The following is a 16,227-nucleotide window of genomic DNA, read 5'->3' on the forward strand; positions in this document are numbered from 1 at the left end:
TTTTTCTTTCAAAAAAAAAATTTATATTTGATTTGTAATAAATACCGACTGATGATGAAAAGGTCGTGCCCAAACGCTTCTCTGGGTTGATCCTTCCGAACCCAAACGACACCTGATCGAACCAAACCCAGCTGGTGAACTCGCTGAGGGCAATTTTGTCTATCTAGGCGCCCCTCCGCCGTTAGTGCAACAAGATCCAGGCGAAACTCGTCTCCGATCTATCGCTTCGTAGCCGTAGGCTCGCCGGATCTCAGCTAGCTTCCGATCTGCTCTGCTAAAACCTCACCTGCTGAGGTACCGGCGATTCGACACGCATTCCTCTCTCGCTCTCTACTTCCCGAAAGATGGTACGTTCTCCTTGTTTTTGGCGTTACCAGTCGGATTTTTGTTTGGCGAGGCTAGATCTGGGATTATTCGCTACGTATTCGCATGAAGTAGTTGGGTTTGTAGTTTCTTTATTTGGATGCTGTGCGTCTCGTCTTCCGGAGTTATGAACTGCCGTGGGATCTCGGTTTTAATTGGTCGCTGACACAGTTTGTTTATCATTCTTTTTGTCGTATTGGTACCTGCGGCGACGGATGCAGCCTCTCAGACTAGAAATTAAGGTACGTGCTACTGGTTCTAGTGATTTTTTTTGGTAGACATCTCTTGTTTTGGTTGGGTCTTGTTCTGCGGCTGAAACACCGGCTAATTTGATTGGCTTTGTGTTGAATTTGCTTACGATTCTCTCTGAATCAGAGGAAACTTGCTCAAAGGTCTGAAAGGGTAAAATCTGTGGATTTACATCCAACTGAACCATGGTAAGAATGAACTCCTTATATGTATGCCACATTCCTAATATCGTATGGCATGGATGCACGAGGTTACTAGTATGAGATTATTTATTCAACTTTGCAATCATCTTCGCGCTGCAGGATTCTTGCGGGCCTTTATTCTGGAACGGTTGTTATCTGGAACTATCAATCACAGGCAAGTTTCTTGTTTTGAACGTATTGTTTGTATCTTTTCCTTGTTCATAAATCATCTTTGGCGGGTAATTTTACTCGATAGACTGAGTTAGATACTATTCCAGTAATGTTTGTACTGTTTCCAACATGCTTAGACTGCAATCATGATGTTTTGTATCTATCCACCTAGATTACTGCTCATAGGCTCTCTTGTGCACTGATGCTGACGTATTTAGCATTTTGACATATTTGAAGAACTTATTGTTCTTTAAAGGAGAAGTGAGTGGGCCACTTTGAGTAAATGCAGCATTCTAAATCCAATAATGATGGCTTTTTCCCTTAATCCTTGCATGGTTACCCGTGCATATACATTAAGTTTTATTTAAGGACACTGTATTGCGCGTTCTGCAATTTGCAATTGATCAACAATTTGTCTTGTGGCAGTCCATGGTAAAATCCTTCGAAGTAACTGAATTACCAGGTATAGTGAAGATTGCACATTTTGTTGGATTCAATTTTTTCTTTCAAATTTGGCTATAAACCTGAAACATTGTTAGAACTAAACAGCTACATATTGAAATTTCAGTGAGATCAGCAAAGTTTGTAGCACGTAAGCAATGGGTTGTGGCTGGTGCAGATGATATGTTCATCCGTGTCTACAATTACAATACAATGGACAAAGTTAAAGTATTTGAGGCGCATACAGACTACATTAGGTGTGTGTGTGTACATCCAACCCTGCCATATGTGTTGTCATCATCCGATGATGTGTTGATAAAGCTTTGGGACTGGGAGAAGGGTTGGATGTGTACCCAAATTTTCGAAGGACATTCTCACTATGTGATGCAAGTGACCTTTAATCCAAAAGACACCAATACTTTTGCAAGTGCTTCTTTGGACCGAACAGTAAAGGTGTTGCAATTAGATTATTGAAATTGAAATTTTATCTTAGTCTTTCTATGAAATATTACTGACTACTTCTTCTTGACAGATATGGAATCTTGGTTCTCCTGATCCAAATTTTACATTAGATGCTCATTCCAAAGGAGTAAACTGTGTTGATTATTTTAGTGGAGGTGATAGGCCATATTTGATTACTGGTTCTGATGATCAGACTGCAAAAGTATGCCTCTTTTGCAGTGTAAGTATTGCTTCCATGCTCCTGTCTCAGCTTTCTGTTAATGGACTTCATTGAAACAGATCTGGGACTACCAAACCAAAAGTTGTGTACAAACACTTGAAGGTCATACACATAATGTCTCAGCTGTCTGTTTCCATCCTGAGCTTCCAATAATAATAACTGGTTCAGAGGATGGAACTGTTAGAATTTGGCATGCAACTACATATAGGTAAATTATATGATTGAACTGGCATTAATTCCACATGCACTTATGACTTACCCATTTGAACTATGAAGATTATAGTTATACCACTTAATAACTATTCCCTTGCTTTTGACTCTAAGTTGTTACTTCTTAATTATTAGTTTTTACAAATAATCCACAATCATGAGCTCAGATTGGTCCCATGCACAATTTCATTAATAAAACTGATATTGAACTCTCCTGGAGATTTGAAGAGAAAGTGTTTGGTTATGTAGCAAAGCAAAGGCTTGAAAAGTAAATCTTCTATATGCTTGAGAAATTTTCCCAAGTCTTTGAGTTTCATCTATTTCAGATATAGTTAGCCTTCATTTCCAGTCGTAGTGTTTTGAATGTCTTTCGTGAAAGAAGAGAAGGTTTCCTAGGTTTAATTGGTATATCACATTTATGTAGAAATTCTTCTTTCTCAGTTTTTGTGGTTTTTCTCATCCCTAACTTTTAGAACTTCCTGATGGAAATGATTTGATGTCATTTGTCTTGTTGACATGTACTTGCATTGATAGATTGTATGGAGTAGTTAGACATAAACATTAAGAAGAATTTGTAGGTCTCGTGCGGCCAGCAAGAGGGGGGTGAATTGCCCTACAAAAAAAAAACAAGTATACCTTTCTCAAACTATTGGGCTTTAAACAATTATACACTTAACAAAAAGATAATACAAATAAGAGGAGTACGAGGAACATAGATTTACTTGGTTTGCAATCAGAAGATTGCTACTCTAAGGAAAGTAGGCTCACTATGAAGATCTCCTTCTCGAATAAAATGTCGGAGGCGAAAAAGCCTCATACATGAAAGTAAAGCTCAGAAATGGAAAGCAGAATGAAATTCGAAGTACAGAAGTGTGTTGTTCAAAACCACTGTGACCAGAGCTCTATTTATAGCTTGCTAGTCAAATATGACCATTTGCTGACGTGGCATGATCCGGGCGCTCGGACCCTCTCCGGGCGCCCCCTCTAGCATGACAAAACTCTATCTCCACATAACAGCTACGTAATGGCCAAGTGATAAAGTTTTATCTATCCGGACTCCCAGATTGCCGTTGATGTGGACCCAAAAGTTGATCCGTAGCGACTAGACGCCCTTCGGGCACCTTGGTGGTCCGGGCGCTCAGACCATCTTGTTCGAGCGCCCAGACCAAAGTTTTATCCATCTTCGGAGTCCCGTATTGCTGTTGATGTGGACCCAAAAGGTGATCCGTAGCGACTAGACGCCCTTCGGGCACCTTGGTGGTCCGAGCGCTCAGACTATCTTGTTCGGGCGCCCAGACCAGCTGGTCCGGGCGCTCAAATCAGTTAGCGTTGTGTTGTCTATCCGGCGCCTTCTTCGTTTGCTGTTCGTCTCCGGTCGCTTGGGTGATGCTCCAGCCTTCTAGAGTTGAGCTCACCCGAACCCAACTTCGGTCTTCTCCTCGAGCAGACTTCTGCTCTGGCTTCTCGTTTCTCAGAAGCATTGCGCGTGTCCTTCTTGCTCCACCGGCGTACTCTTCCGCAGCTTCTCATCCTTCGGATGCATCGAGCCTGTCGACTTGATTCTTGTGCCATCCTTCTCGTCCATTGCATCTTTCTCTTGACTTCTTGCGTTCCTAAGTCTCTGCACACTCAGACACAAGACATCAAATAACACAGAGCCTAACTTGACTTGGTTGATCACATCAAAACCAACACGGGATACTTACAATCTCCCCTCTTTTGATGTGATCAACCCAAGTTAAGTTAATTTAAAAAAAATAGTAAAATAATAGTGAAATAATTGCAATTAATAAACATGCAATGCAATTAATAAATATGCAATATTAAAACAATTAATATGCAAAAATGTTACCTCCCCCTAGACTTAATCTATAAATCTCCTCCTTTGATTACGTTAAAAATAGGAGTAAAAATATTCTAAGGGTTACGCAAATACTGACTTATACTTAGAAAAATTTTGAGAATTATTTTTCAAAAAACTGAATTTTTGTGATGTAAAAAACCAGTTTTAGAAGAAATAATTTTAAAATTAGTTTTAATCGTTTTAAAATTTTGGAAATTTTTGTAACGTTTAAACATGCTTATCCAAAACAGGCAGAAAATTTCCACAAATAAACAAAATTAAATTAAGCAGGAATTAATTATTCTATACATATAGATATATTTTTTAAAAAAATGTTTAAAAAAAAAAATTTTGAGCTCAAAAATATTTGCAAATTTTCTGAGTATGTATAATAAGAAGTATATTTACAGAAAAAATACATTTTCAAAAATTGAATGTTCAAGAATTTTAATATTAAAAATTAATATTTTGATAAAAAATTCGTAGAAAATTAAATAACAGTCAAAAAATTTCGAAAATATTTTGTTTGATAGAGAATATGATGTTTCATCACAAAAAAAAATAAAATCTTCAAAAACAATGCGAAATAATTTTAATTTTAAAAATATGATTTTTGTTGAAAAATTCATAAAAAATAATATAGTGGTAAAAAACTTTCAAAATTTTTCCTACATATAAGTAATAAAATCCTTTTTTACGGAAAAATTAAAATTTAATTAATTTTAAACAGAACGCATACAAAACAATTTATCTGAAAAAATTGACAAATTTAAACATGCAAAAAATATTAAAGCAAATTAAAATTAAAACATGCATAAAGATTTAAATCCAAGCATAATTTTGTAACCCAATATAGGTTTATTCCTACTGGATTAATCATATACATTCTAGGAATTGATTTTTTTTTGACAATTTTCTAATTTGACCCTTATGATATTTTAAATACCAATTTAGTTCTTGATAAACTCTTAAATTTAAAGTAGCAAAATTCGAACATACAAAGTTCTTCAAATTTTTTATTTGTTCTTTCAATTTTTCATTTTCAATTTTCATCTTGTCGAAATCTTCTAATCGACAAGATTTTGCTAAAGCTCCTTTTAGTTCTATGTTTTCTTTTAATAATTTTTTATTTTCATTTTCTAATTGACAGGAATTCTTAGATAGCATTTTAATAAATCTGTATAACTGGTCAGGAGGTAGAGATCGTACTTGACTTACCTTGTCGATCTCGTTATCTAATGCTCCCTGTAGTGCTGCTTCCCTTTGACGTTGCTCCCCCTTCATCGATGCTCTCAATGCTCATTTCGGATGAGCTTGTTTCGTCATCTTTTTGGTGACTTGCCATCAGCATAAGTCCAGCGTATGCTTCAATCTCCGACTCTAATGACGACATTTCGGGCCACGTCGCCTTTAGGTTTTTGTGTTTTTTCTGGGTCGATCTTTTGTCCTTGTCCTTGTTTTTCAGTTTTGGACAGTTGTCTTTGAGGTGCCCTTTTTCATTGTAGTGATAGCATCTCACTTTCTTTTTTCTTCTTGTCTTGGCCCGCACTTCATTGAATTTAGTATATCTAATTATTTTTTTAATTTTCTTACCATATATGTCGTTTCGTCGTCGTCGAGGGATGTTTCAGAATCTGGTTCGTCCATTTTTGCCTTTAAGGCAATGTTCTGATTCAGCTATTTTAAATCTGCACATTTAGATTTATGAATTTCAAGGTAGAAAATAATTCTTTAGATTACTTACCTCTAAGTTCCTAGAGATGTAGTATGCATCTACTAAGGCTTGGAAAAGCGTTAAGCGCATACCTTAGCGAATCTCGGTTAGTTACCTTTTCTCCGAGATTCGTAAGTTCGGTGAGTAGCTCCTTTAGCTTGGCGTCCAGTTGAGGGACCATTTCACCTTTCTTTAGTCGAAGATTTTTCAATTGATTCCGAAGTAGATTTCTTTTTGCGAGCTTGGCTTCGGAGGATCCTTCGTGAAGCTCTAGGAATTTTTTCTAGAGATATTTTGCAGACTTGTAGACTCCGATCCTGTTGACCTCTTGTGGTGGCAGCGCACTCGATGTAATTCTGCTTTTCTGTTGGCCACAAATTTGGCTTGTTCCTTCTTTATCCAATTCTCCTCTTTCTTTAGTTTGCTGTTGTTGTCAGTAGGTACTGCAAAATCATTTTTCAAAATTAGAAAAATATCGAAATATGTTTTGAAGTATACTCCCATTTTCTTCTTCCAGTGGGTGAAGTCTCCCTCGAACTTAGGCGGGTGGATACTTGTTTCGACCATCGTCTTCTGTGCTTCGGTCGGCGGTTAATCCTTCTGAAGTAGTTGAACTTTGATCCCAATTATAAGTCCCGTGCGGCCGACAAGAAAGGGTGAATTGCCCTGCACAAAAAAACAAGTATACCTTTGTCAAACTATTGGGCTTTAAACAATTACACACTTAACAAAAAGATAATAAAAATAAGAAGAGTACGAGACACATAAATTTATTTGGTTTATAATCAGAAGATTTCTACTCAAGGAAAGTAGGCTCACTATGAAGATCTCCTTCTCGAACAAAACGTCGGAGGCGGAGAAGCCTCGTACACGAAAATAAAGCTCAGAAATGGAAAGTAGAATGAAATTCGAAGTACAGAAGTGTGTTGCTCAAAACCACTATGACCAGAGCTCTATTTATAGCCTGCTGGTCGAATATGACTGTTTGCTAATGTGGCATGATCCGAGCACCCCCAGCATGGTAAAACTCTATCTCCACGCAACGGTTGTGCAACGGCCAAGTGATAAAGTTTTATCCATCTCCGGGCGCCTAGACTCACTCTGAGCGCCCGAATTGTTGCTAATGTGGACCCAAAATTTGATCCGCAGCGATAAGGCACCTTTCGAGCACCCTGGTGGTCTGAGCGCTCGAACGGTACGGGTACCCGAACCAGCTGGCCCGGGCACTCGGATGGTACGGGCGCTTGAACCAGCTTGTCCGGGCGCTTGGATCAATTAGTGTTGTGCTGACTGCCCGACGCCTTCTCCGGTTACTGTCTTCGTCTCCGGTTGTTTGGGTGATGCTCAGGCCTTCCAATGTTGAGCTCACCCGAACCTAACTCCGATCTTCTCCTCGAACAGACTTCCGTTCTGACTTCTCGTCTCTCAAAAGCGCCGCGCGCGTCCATCTCACTCCACCGGCGTACTCTTCCGCGGCTTTTCATCCCTCGGATGCACCGAGCCCGTCGACTCAATTCCTGTGCCGTCCTTCTCATCTGTCGCATCTTTTGCTCGACTTCTTGCATTCTTAAGTCTCTGCACACTCAGACGCAAGACATCAAATAATGCAGAGCTTAACTTGACTTGGTTGATCACATTATAATCAACACGAGGTACTTACAGAATTGGCATATGTGGGGTTAGTAAGGCTGGGAGATTTTGGAGGAAAGGCTGATTTCTTACACTTAATAATGAAAATGTTTGCTAATTAAGTGAATTGTTGGACTTTCTCTTTGATATTTTATTCATACACATGAGGTGTCTATCTCGAGGAGGAGAGTACTGTGAGGCACAACACATATGTCCTATCCATTGGGTCCTGAATTAAGTCAATGATAGGTAACAAAACTGCTAAGCAAACTAACATTATATTGGAACTGATTTTCAGTTAGATATATAATGATTGATTGACTAATGATTTGTTTATGAATGTTTTTTCCCCTTTTTGCACAAATGGTGACCCAAGACCTATGTTGCATGGATACGGATACGGGTATCGTATTAGATACGACGATACAAAATTTTTTGGAAATATAAGACACGATATAGCTAGGATACGACGATTATTAAAAAATAAAAATAATATTATATATATATATATATCATATTAAAAATTAAAAATCGTAGAATAGAAAGCCATGTTCATATTACATCAACCATAATATCCATTACAAACAAAAAGTAAACATATCAAAATGCAACACACCAAATACATTTAAATAAACAAGTAAAAAAAATTAAACATCCAATCGGTCTCATCACCAACACCGCCTTCGTCAGTAAATAAGACTGACTCCAATTTAGGTTTATCAAGAGACAAATTGACAATTTCAAGGATAACAGCATCCTCTATGTCCATGGAATCAAATCTATCTGCTCCAACATCCCACATCTTACTTTCTCCTTCATTATAATGTGGACTCCTCCTAGATAAAAGACGAAGATTATAGTGAACATATACCAAATCTTCAGCATTTTGTGGTGTTATCTTGTTCCTCTTTAATGAGTGTATGAAATTGTAGGTGCTCCAATTTCTCTCACAACTAGAAGAAGAAGATGGATGCCCAAGTAGCTTTAAAGCTAAACTTTGAAGAGTTGGTGTAGAAACACCATGGATAACCCACCACTTAGTTGGAGACATCAAACTTCGATCACACATTGAATCATTATCAGAAAAATCATCAATGACAGCTGAAAAAGAGGCAAAGTCCTCATTAACATTTTTTCGTTCGGATGAATTGGAGTAATATCTTTCAATGCACCTTTTCCTTGAAATTTCAATGCCCCTATGAGGAGGAAGATGATTGGGAGATTCTTGGAGCCACTCGTGGCTATAATACCTACATAAAAAGATTGATAGTTTAGCATCATTCATGAACTAATATTTCTAATTTGCTAAAACTTAGAAAGTTAAATTTTTAGAGCTTTACCTTGGATTCAAAGAATGCGCCAAACAATGAAGAGGTGTATTGCTTTTATTCCATCGCTCCACTAGAATATTATGAACAACCTCATAAAACTTTGAATCCCCACTATGTGGCCCCTTTGAGATAGCGACTCTCATTTTTTCTATCATTTCATCCCACCACTCAACTAATGAAGACAAGGATGATCAGTGTCTTCTTTCCTTAGTATCTCACAAATTGGACTTACGAAAGCAAGTATATAATCAATTTTTTCCAAAATTGATCATCCAATATCTTGTACTTCACTACTCTAGCCTTCACTACATCATCCTCCTTGTACAAATCTCATCTTTCACTAATCATCATGTTTTCAAGATATTTCTTAATTTGTTTAAACCTTTTAAGCATAATGATCGTGGAAGCAAATCGAGTATCCGCAAGTGATAGCATCTTCAAGTTTGAGTTATCGTTGAACATCGATAATCTCATATTATGATTCATGATAAAATTCTTGATCATTGAAGCATCATTTGCTACTTCTGCTATCCACTCGCACTCATCAAATGAGTCTTTGTTTTGTAGAGAGTCAGTCGGTGGACAAATATTCTTTAAAGCAAGATTCAATGTGTGCACAACGCAAGGAGTCCAAAATATGTGCGGGTACTTTGCCTCAACGAGTAACCCAGCTTTGCAAACAGGAGCATTATCGATGACCACTTGGACAACATTCTGATGTCCCACTTCATTTATGGCATTAATGAGCAACTTAGAGATGAAAGCTTTATCCTTGTACTCACCTTCACAATTTATCGCCTTTAAAAACATAGGACCACTTTCACACACAACTATGATATTAATTAGCGGTCTTCTTTGCACATCCGACCACCCATGATACTAACTCCCTTTTGTTTTCAAGAAACTTTTGTTGGCTCCAAAAGCTTTCCTATATGAGCTTGTTCTTTTTAAAGAAGTGAAGTTCTTAATAAATTGTATCCAGGTGGAAGATAACCTGGAATTGTTCGTTGAGTAGCCTAACTGAAAGCACGAACATAATGAGGATTGCTAGCAATATTGAAAGATAATCCCCTGGTGTAAAACAACCTTGCAATTTCAGAGTGGAGCTCATATCTGACATTCAAGTTAAAAGTTTTTTCAACCGAGCCAAGTGGTCCTTTCCTCTTCATTGTTGGATCATCATTTTGCAAAATTCCACTAGAACAAAGTGAGGATTTTGAAGCCATATTTGATGATGCAGATGACGAAGGCAACGAAACTTCTTTCTGTTTAGAATTCTTCTTTCTCAATTTCGCATCATCAATAAGCTGTTGCATACGCTTCATTTGATCCATTGTAACAACCGTACAACCTGCAATTCTAGCACCTTTTTATTTTAACAGGTGTTCTTTCACCTTCGAATATGATCCTTTGCACACTTTACTACATATAATGCATGACCGAGTGACATTTCCTCCTCCAACTTCCTTTTCCACCTTGGTTACAAATTTCCACAAAGGAGAATAATCATCAACATCCTCCTGTGCACTCTCATTTTGAAAACTTTCTATGGCAAATAGGCTGAAAATAACAATTAAGAAGCAACGGAGGGGGGGGGGGGGTCTATTGTTAAACTTACCAGAAACTTAGCAAAAGTAAAAATAAATTTGTGATCTCATACGAAAAAACAAAAAAGTAAACTTAACAGAAAGAGAGACGGAGAGCGCTGGGGGAGTGCAGGCGAGCAGCAGAGAGCGCAGGCGATAGTCGCGATGAAGAAAGGTTGCTTCGCGATGAAAAAAGAGAATCGGGAGTAGGGAATAATTTAGGGGTTTTTTCATTTGAATAAGTAGTCCTCATAATTTTATTATTTTTTAATTTTACCCTCAAAATTTTTAATTTTTTTGCAATTTAGCCCAAACATGTCCGAAAACGTATCTCATCCGTGTCCTAGTTGTATTTGACTAGTCAAACTTGTAAAAAGTCAATGACATGGTTTCTGCTGTGTCTGACACACGTATTTGCGTGTCGTGTCCGTGTCCGACACTTCCAACAAAATATTTTTGGAAGTGTCCGTGCTATACTGCCCAATACATTATGCAACCTAACAATACCAAGCTTTTTCTATAATCTCATGAACTTGTAAATTATTTCTACTCGTAACATGAGTAAATGAAAGTTTCAATTCTTAAACCATAAACTTGACTGGATTGTGGGGTCTTTCCCAATAAGGTTACTTATACATTGCAAAATGTAGATAGTGGCTCTTGAACCTATATACTCTTGTTTATTCTAATTAACTAATATTCTTAACTATTTACTCATAACAACTCCGCCCATGATGAACCAGTCATGACCGGTCTCAAGGCTGAATAAAGGAAGAAAGTTGCGTTAGGTAACCGACCAATGTTTTAACTAAGGAAAATGTTCAATGAATAAATCTATTAAATTATTGTGCTAATGCTACGTTGTTTCCTAGAAGGAACGTATTGCAGGGTCTTACTGTAATGTCTCGACAATGACCGCTATATTTTCAGAACTCGTGTGTAGTTTTAAATATGCAAGAGTTCTCATTACAAGATCACTTGGATGTCGTATTAAATAGGCAAGAGTTTTCACACATAGGTTGGATAAGAACAAATATTATAGGAAAACTAATAATCTAAGATTTAGAACATGGAACATAGGACCTCTCACTGGTACATCAATGGAGGTAGTAGATGTGATGATTAAAAGTATGATCAAATGAAGCTACCAAATCAAGGTTTTGGGACGACCTAGATGAAGTATTATAAAACATTCCGTTAAATGAAATGATTTTAATAGGAGGTGATCTAAATGAGCATGTCAGACTGAAAAATGAGGAATATGAGAGGTATATAGGATTATGGGTCTTGAACAAGAAATGAAGGAAAAACTATATTGGATTTTGCGATAGCATAAGACCTTATATTAGCTAATATATTTTTTAAGAAAAGAGAAGAATACTTGGTCACGTTCAAAAGTGGGAATAATAAATCGTAAATTGTCTTTCTTATGGTTAGGAAGAGGGATAGAAAGATTTGTAAAGATTGTAAAGTCGTACCTAGAAAAAGCTTAACTACTCAACATAGGTAAGTAGTGTTGGATATACGCTTCAAGCATAATATCAATAAAAGAAAAATATATACGACTTCTAGAATTAAGTGGTGGAAGTTAAAGGATGGAAATCGAAACATATTTAAGGAGAATGTAGGAGTACAAATATTAGGTGAAATATATGGTGACTCTAATACGATATGAGATAAGATAATATTAAAGTTGAAAGTAGTAGTTAAGACTCTACTCGGCGAGTCAAAGGGACATGCACCACCAAGTAAGGAATCTTGGGGATGAAATGAGAAAGTACAAAATAAAGTGAAGAAACAACTTTTAAGGAATTCTATATTTGTAAAAACGAGGAAAATTTAAACAAATATACAATAACCAAGAAAGAGGCTAACAGAGTAGTGAATGAAGTAAAGAATGAAACTTTTAAACGGTTATATCGAAAATTGGATATAAAAGAAGGGGAAAGAGACATTTATAGAATAGCTAAAGTGAGAGAAAGAAAGACAAAAGATCTTATCCAAATAAAATGTATTAAAGATGAATGTAATAGGGTACTAGTAAACAATGGAGAAATAAAAGTGTGGTGGAAAAGGTATTTTCATCAACTTTTAAATGAAAGTTTAAGTGACCAACTTAACTTAGTTAATTTAAGTAGGTCAAATGAGTATAGAAATTTAAATTTTTATCGTAGAATTCAAACTTCAGATGTAGAACAAACTTTAAAAAGGATGTATAATGGAAAAATCATTAGACCAGATGATATTCCAATAGAGGTATGGAAGTGTCTTGGGAAACAAGGTACTGAATGACTTACAAAATTACTTAACATGATATTTAGGACAAAAGAGTACTATGGTGTATGTTGTTTGCAAATGATATTGTTTTGGTAGATGAGACAAAATCTTGAAGTTAAAGGTTATAGGCTTAGTAGAGTAAAGACAGAATATATAGAATTTAAATTTAGCAATATTAGACATAATGAGACAGTGGTTAAGATAAGAGATGGCGAGTTGTTGAAGCTAAGAGCTTTAAGTATTTAGGATTATTTTTGTAAAATGATGGAGGGATTGAGAGATATGCCTTACATACAATATAAGCAGGGTTGAAATGGAGGAGAGCGTTTGGTGTTTTAGGTGATCGTAAAGTACCTCTAAAACTTAAAGGGAACTTCTGCAAAATAGTGGTTAGACGTGTTATGTTATATGTCATTGAATGTTGGGCTATGACTCTAGCACATAAGCAGAAGATAAGAGTTGCAGAGATGAGGATGTTAAGGTGGATGTGTGAACATACGAGGATGGACAGAATAAGAAATAAGAACATTAGAGAGAAAATCAGAGTTGCATCTATTGAGAAAAAACTTTGAGAGACACATTTAAGATGACACTGTACTTAAATGACTAATAAATATTTCAGTTAAGCCATGTGAAACTATGATAAATATGCACATCAAACGAAGAAGAGGAAGACCAAAAGAGACTTGGTTAGCAACAATAAAACAAGATAAAATTTATTTAAGTATCGTTGATAATATAGTAGAGGATAAAGTCCAATGATGTAAAAAGGATCCATATAACAGATTCATCTAGTAGAATAAGGCTTGGTGGTTGTTGAATTATGATTTCCTTTATGAACTTAATCCTTAGCTAGATGTAAGTTTTTCCCTTAATAACTGTCTCTAGCTTGGTAAATTGCAAATGGTGGTCTTCAAAATGAACTACTACCCCTTCTTAATGCCTTCACCTAGTTGAGCTATTGATATTTCATATTTTTCTTTTGATGGTTAATTTGACTTTCGTGTCTTGAATCAAAATTGAAGTGCTTAGCCTTTGACCAACAAAACCATAGGCCCTTCATATTAAATGTTTCCCATTACGTTAGTTATTGTAATGGTTGGTCCTAAACTTATGAATTATCTCAATTCTCAAGGCATAGGGGGCGTTTGTTTTGGTACCTGCTAAGTTACAATCAATTATGCCACAAAAAACACTTATAAGAAATGCACAATAAATAATTTTCAAAATTTCTATGATTAGAAACTAAGCTATAAAACGAAATATAAATTAATTCAAATTTCGTAATCATAAAGTTTTTCACTACTTGCAACAAAATAAAAGAAACACAAGTAAATAGGATATATGCAACCTTAACTACCCTGTTAGAAAATAAATGATCAAATCTTAAAGCCTGAAATCCTCTATCCAACAAAGTGTCCTCAGAGCATCCGCTTAGTAAAGATCTAGCCTCAACGCACCAAAATCCTTAACATCTTATTTTAATCTTGAAATCACAAGATGAGGATGAGCTAAGAAAGTTGAGCAGGTCATGCAACAGATGAAATGATATTAAGGTAATATATGATGAGGTAGGAAACAAAAACATGCTATGATAACAACTACTAGGCATTGTAAAAATAACAACTAACTGTGATTCACATGTTAATGCTAGCAATTGAACGCTCGTAGTTGGACCCATTCTCTAGGTGTTAAGCTATTCTCTATCCCATTCTTTGGAAAAGAGTAATGCTTGTATCTGCTCCAACAGGTACACGACTACCAATGATAGCCTGAGCATGGTGGGTCCAACACATATTCATCAACATGGCCAATATATTGTGGTGGTAAGATCTTTATAATTGTTAAAATTTTCAATAGATCATCCTAATAGGCCAAGGGCCTCATTTACCATAAAATCATCATTTGCTATATATATATCAAGATTCACGACAAAGTCATCTAATGTTATGTTGACCACCTAGTCACCATGCCCTATCCTAAGATCATGAGCCTAACTATAGCAGTGCGAATATATATCAACACTGGAATACATCTGTCTTGCATAAAAAACAGGCAATTAGGTTCATCCACATTTTTGCATATGCAACTACTTGAAATTACCATTAAGTACAACAACAAAGTTTTTATCCCACTAGGTGCCACTACGTACAACAATAAAACGATTGTTCAAAATAATCTCTGTATAAATATTAACTCTAAATTGTTTCACTTAACTCGGCTATAGAATAGCTCAAATAAAGCAAGTAAAAGCGTCCACTAAGTATTTGAGATTCTTTGTAGAATTAGGTGCTTCAAGACTACACTACATTTACTCATCCTAATGAATCTTACCAACTTGATGAAAAGATAAGAAGAGGAACCTACCTCCAATATTGTGCTTCACTAAAAATATATCAAGAAATAGTTCACTGTAGGTGGATTGAGAACACTTCCTTGCTGCTGCGACAATCCTAGTTCATCCAAAGTTGCTAGTGACAAAGAATAATGAGAAACACCAAGTTACAATACTAAATGGACTACTCCATCCTACAGCAAGGAAAACGGTCTCACATGAGGAGACACATAAGCTTTTACTGATGGGGAGACACTATTACTGTTGTAGGAGAAAGACATCAAGGTTGCTATAGGGATGCGGGGAATTGCTTCTGACTTTGAGATGTTAGAACAGATCTGCTGCAGCTTGATTCTGTAGAGGGAAAGAATAGAAAGAGAAATTTGATGCACTACTAGAGATGAGTGTTAAGAGGAGTACATTGGAAGTTTGGATGCAAGAGGGTGGGTGGTGTGACAAGGTTGTTCAGGCAGCCAGGCGATGAGTTTGTGCCAGTGATGCTGATTCTAAGAACTGACACTGGTTGTGTGTTGGCTGGAGAGTGAGGGACAACGAGAAGGGGAGTGGTGACTCATAAGCAAGAGGGGACTTTGGGAGTGTGTGCGATGCCAAATAGGGGGAATGAAAGGAGGTTGCAGAGAGCCAGCTTTGTGTGGTGAGAGAGGGAGAGGGAAAGATGTTTTGTGCAATGCCTCTTAGTGTGATAAATTCAGCCCTTAAAGTCCAATTAATCTCTAATTAAACCCTGGAACAGAACAATTGTGTCATAGGCTGCTAATTTTTTTCCCTCCTAATGTGGGTAATTATTGTAAATGGTTGTTTTTGGAATTGTCAACAATTGTGCTATGAAATTACTAGAAACATTTTAACTATAACATGGGTAAATTGCAAATGGCGGATCTCATCATGCTAAACATGGGTAAATTAGTAGCTGGTCTTGAACCGCCCTTGAAATTCTATTCATTCTCAAGTTCTTGCATTAATTTGTTATCACAGGTAAGGGATTGGCCTCAAATACATAGAACTCTTGTGTAAGGCTGTTAAGATCGAGATTGTACCTAAGAATGAGAATATGTTCATAGGTTTAGATTATAGAATCAACACATAGGATTGTAAGACCCTACTATTTAATGAAAATATTTAGATCTTTATTTGACTTTTATAATTTATCAAATATATTACCTTTCAAAATACAATATTACTATGAACATAAC

The 16,227-nt window shown here is 36.4% G+C and overlaps 1 protein-coding gene across 4 annotated transcripts in view; it reads left to right on the top strand.

Moving 5' to 3' along the window:
* Window positions 1-167: 167 nt before the first annotated feature.
* LOC122031840 (coatomer subunit beta'-1-like) overlaps window positions 168-16,227 on the top strand; it is a 30,261-nt gene continuing 14,201 nt past the window's right edge. For 3 of the 4 annotated variants that reach the window (XM_042591018.1, XM_042591019.1, XM_042591020.1), the window contains exons 1-8: window positions 168-347; window positions 585-605; window positions 739-800; window positions 915-969; window positions 1,392-1,428; window positions 1,534-1,859; window positions 1,939-2,070; window positions 2,148-2,296. In XM_042591018.1, the coding sequence (XP_042446952.1) occupies window positions 345-347; window positions 585-605; window positions 739-800; window positions 915-969; window positions 1,392-1,428; window positions 1,534-1,859; window positions 1,939-2,070; window positions 2,148-2,296 (785 nt within the window). In that variant the 5' untranslated portion in view covers window positions 168-344. The remainder of the gene's footprint in view (window positions 348-584; window positions 606-738; window positions 801-914; window positions 970-1,391; window positions 1,429-1,533; window positions 1,860-1,938; window positions 2,071-2,147; window positions 2,297-16,227) is intronic. The other variant, XM_042591021.1, reaches the window with a different exon arrangement.

This window comes from Zingiber officinale, chromosome 11A, assembly GCF_018446385.1.
Source record: "Zingiber officinale cultivar Zhangliang chromosome 11A, Zo_v1.1, whole genome shotgun sequence".
NCBI classification, from domain to species: Eukaryota; Viridiplantae; Streptophyta; class Magnoliopsida; order Zingiberales; family Zingiberaceae; genus Zingiber; species Zingiber officinale.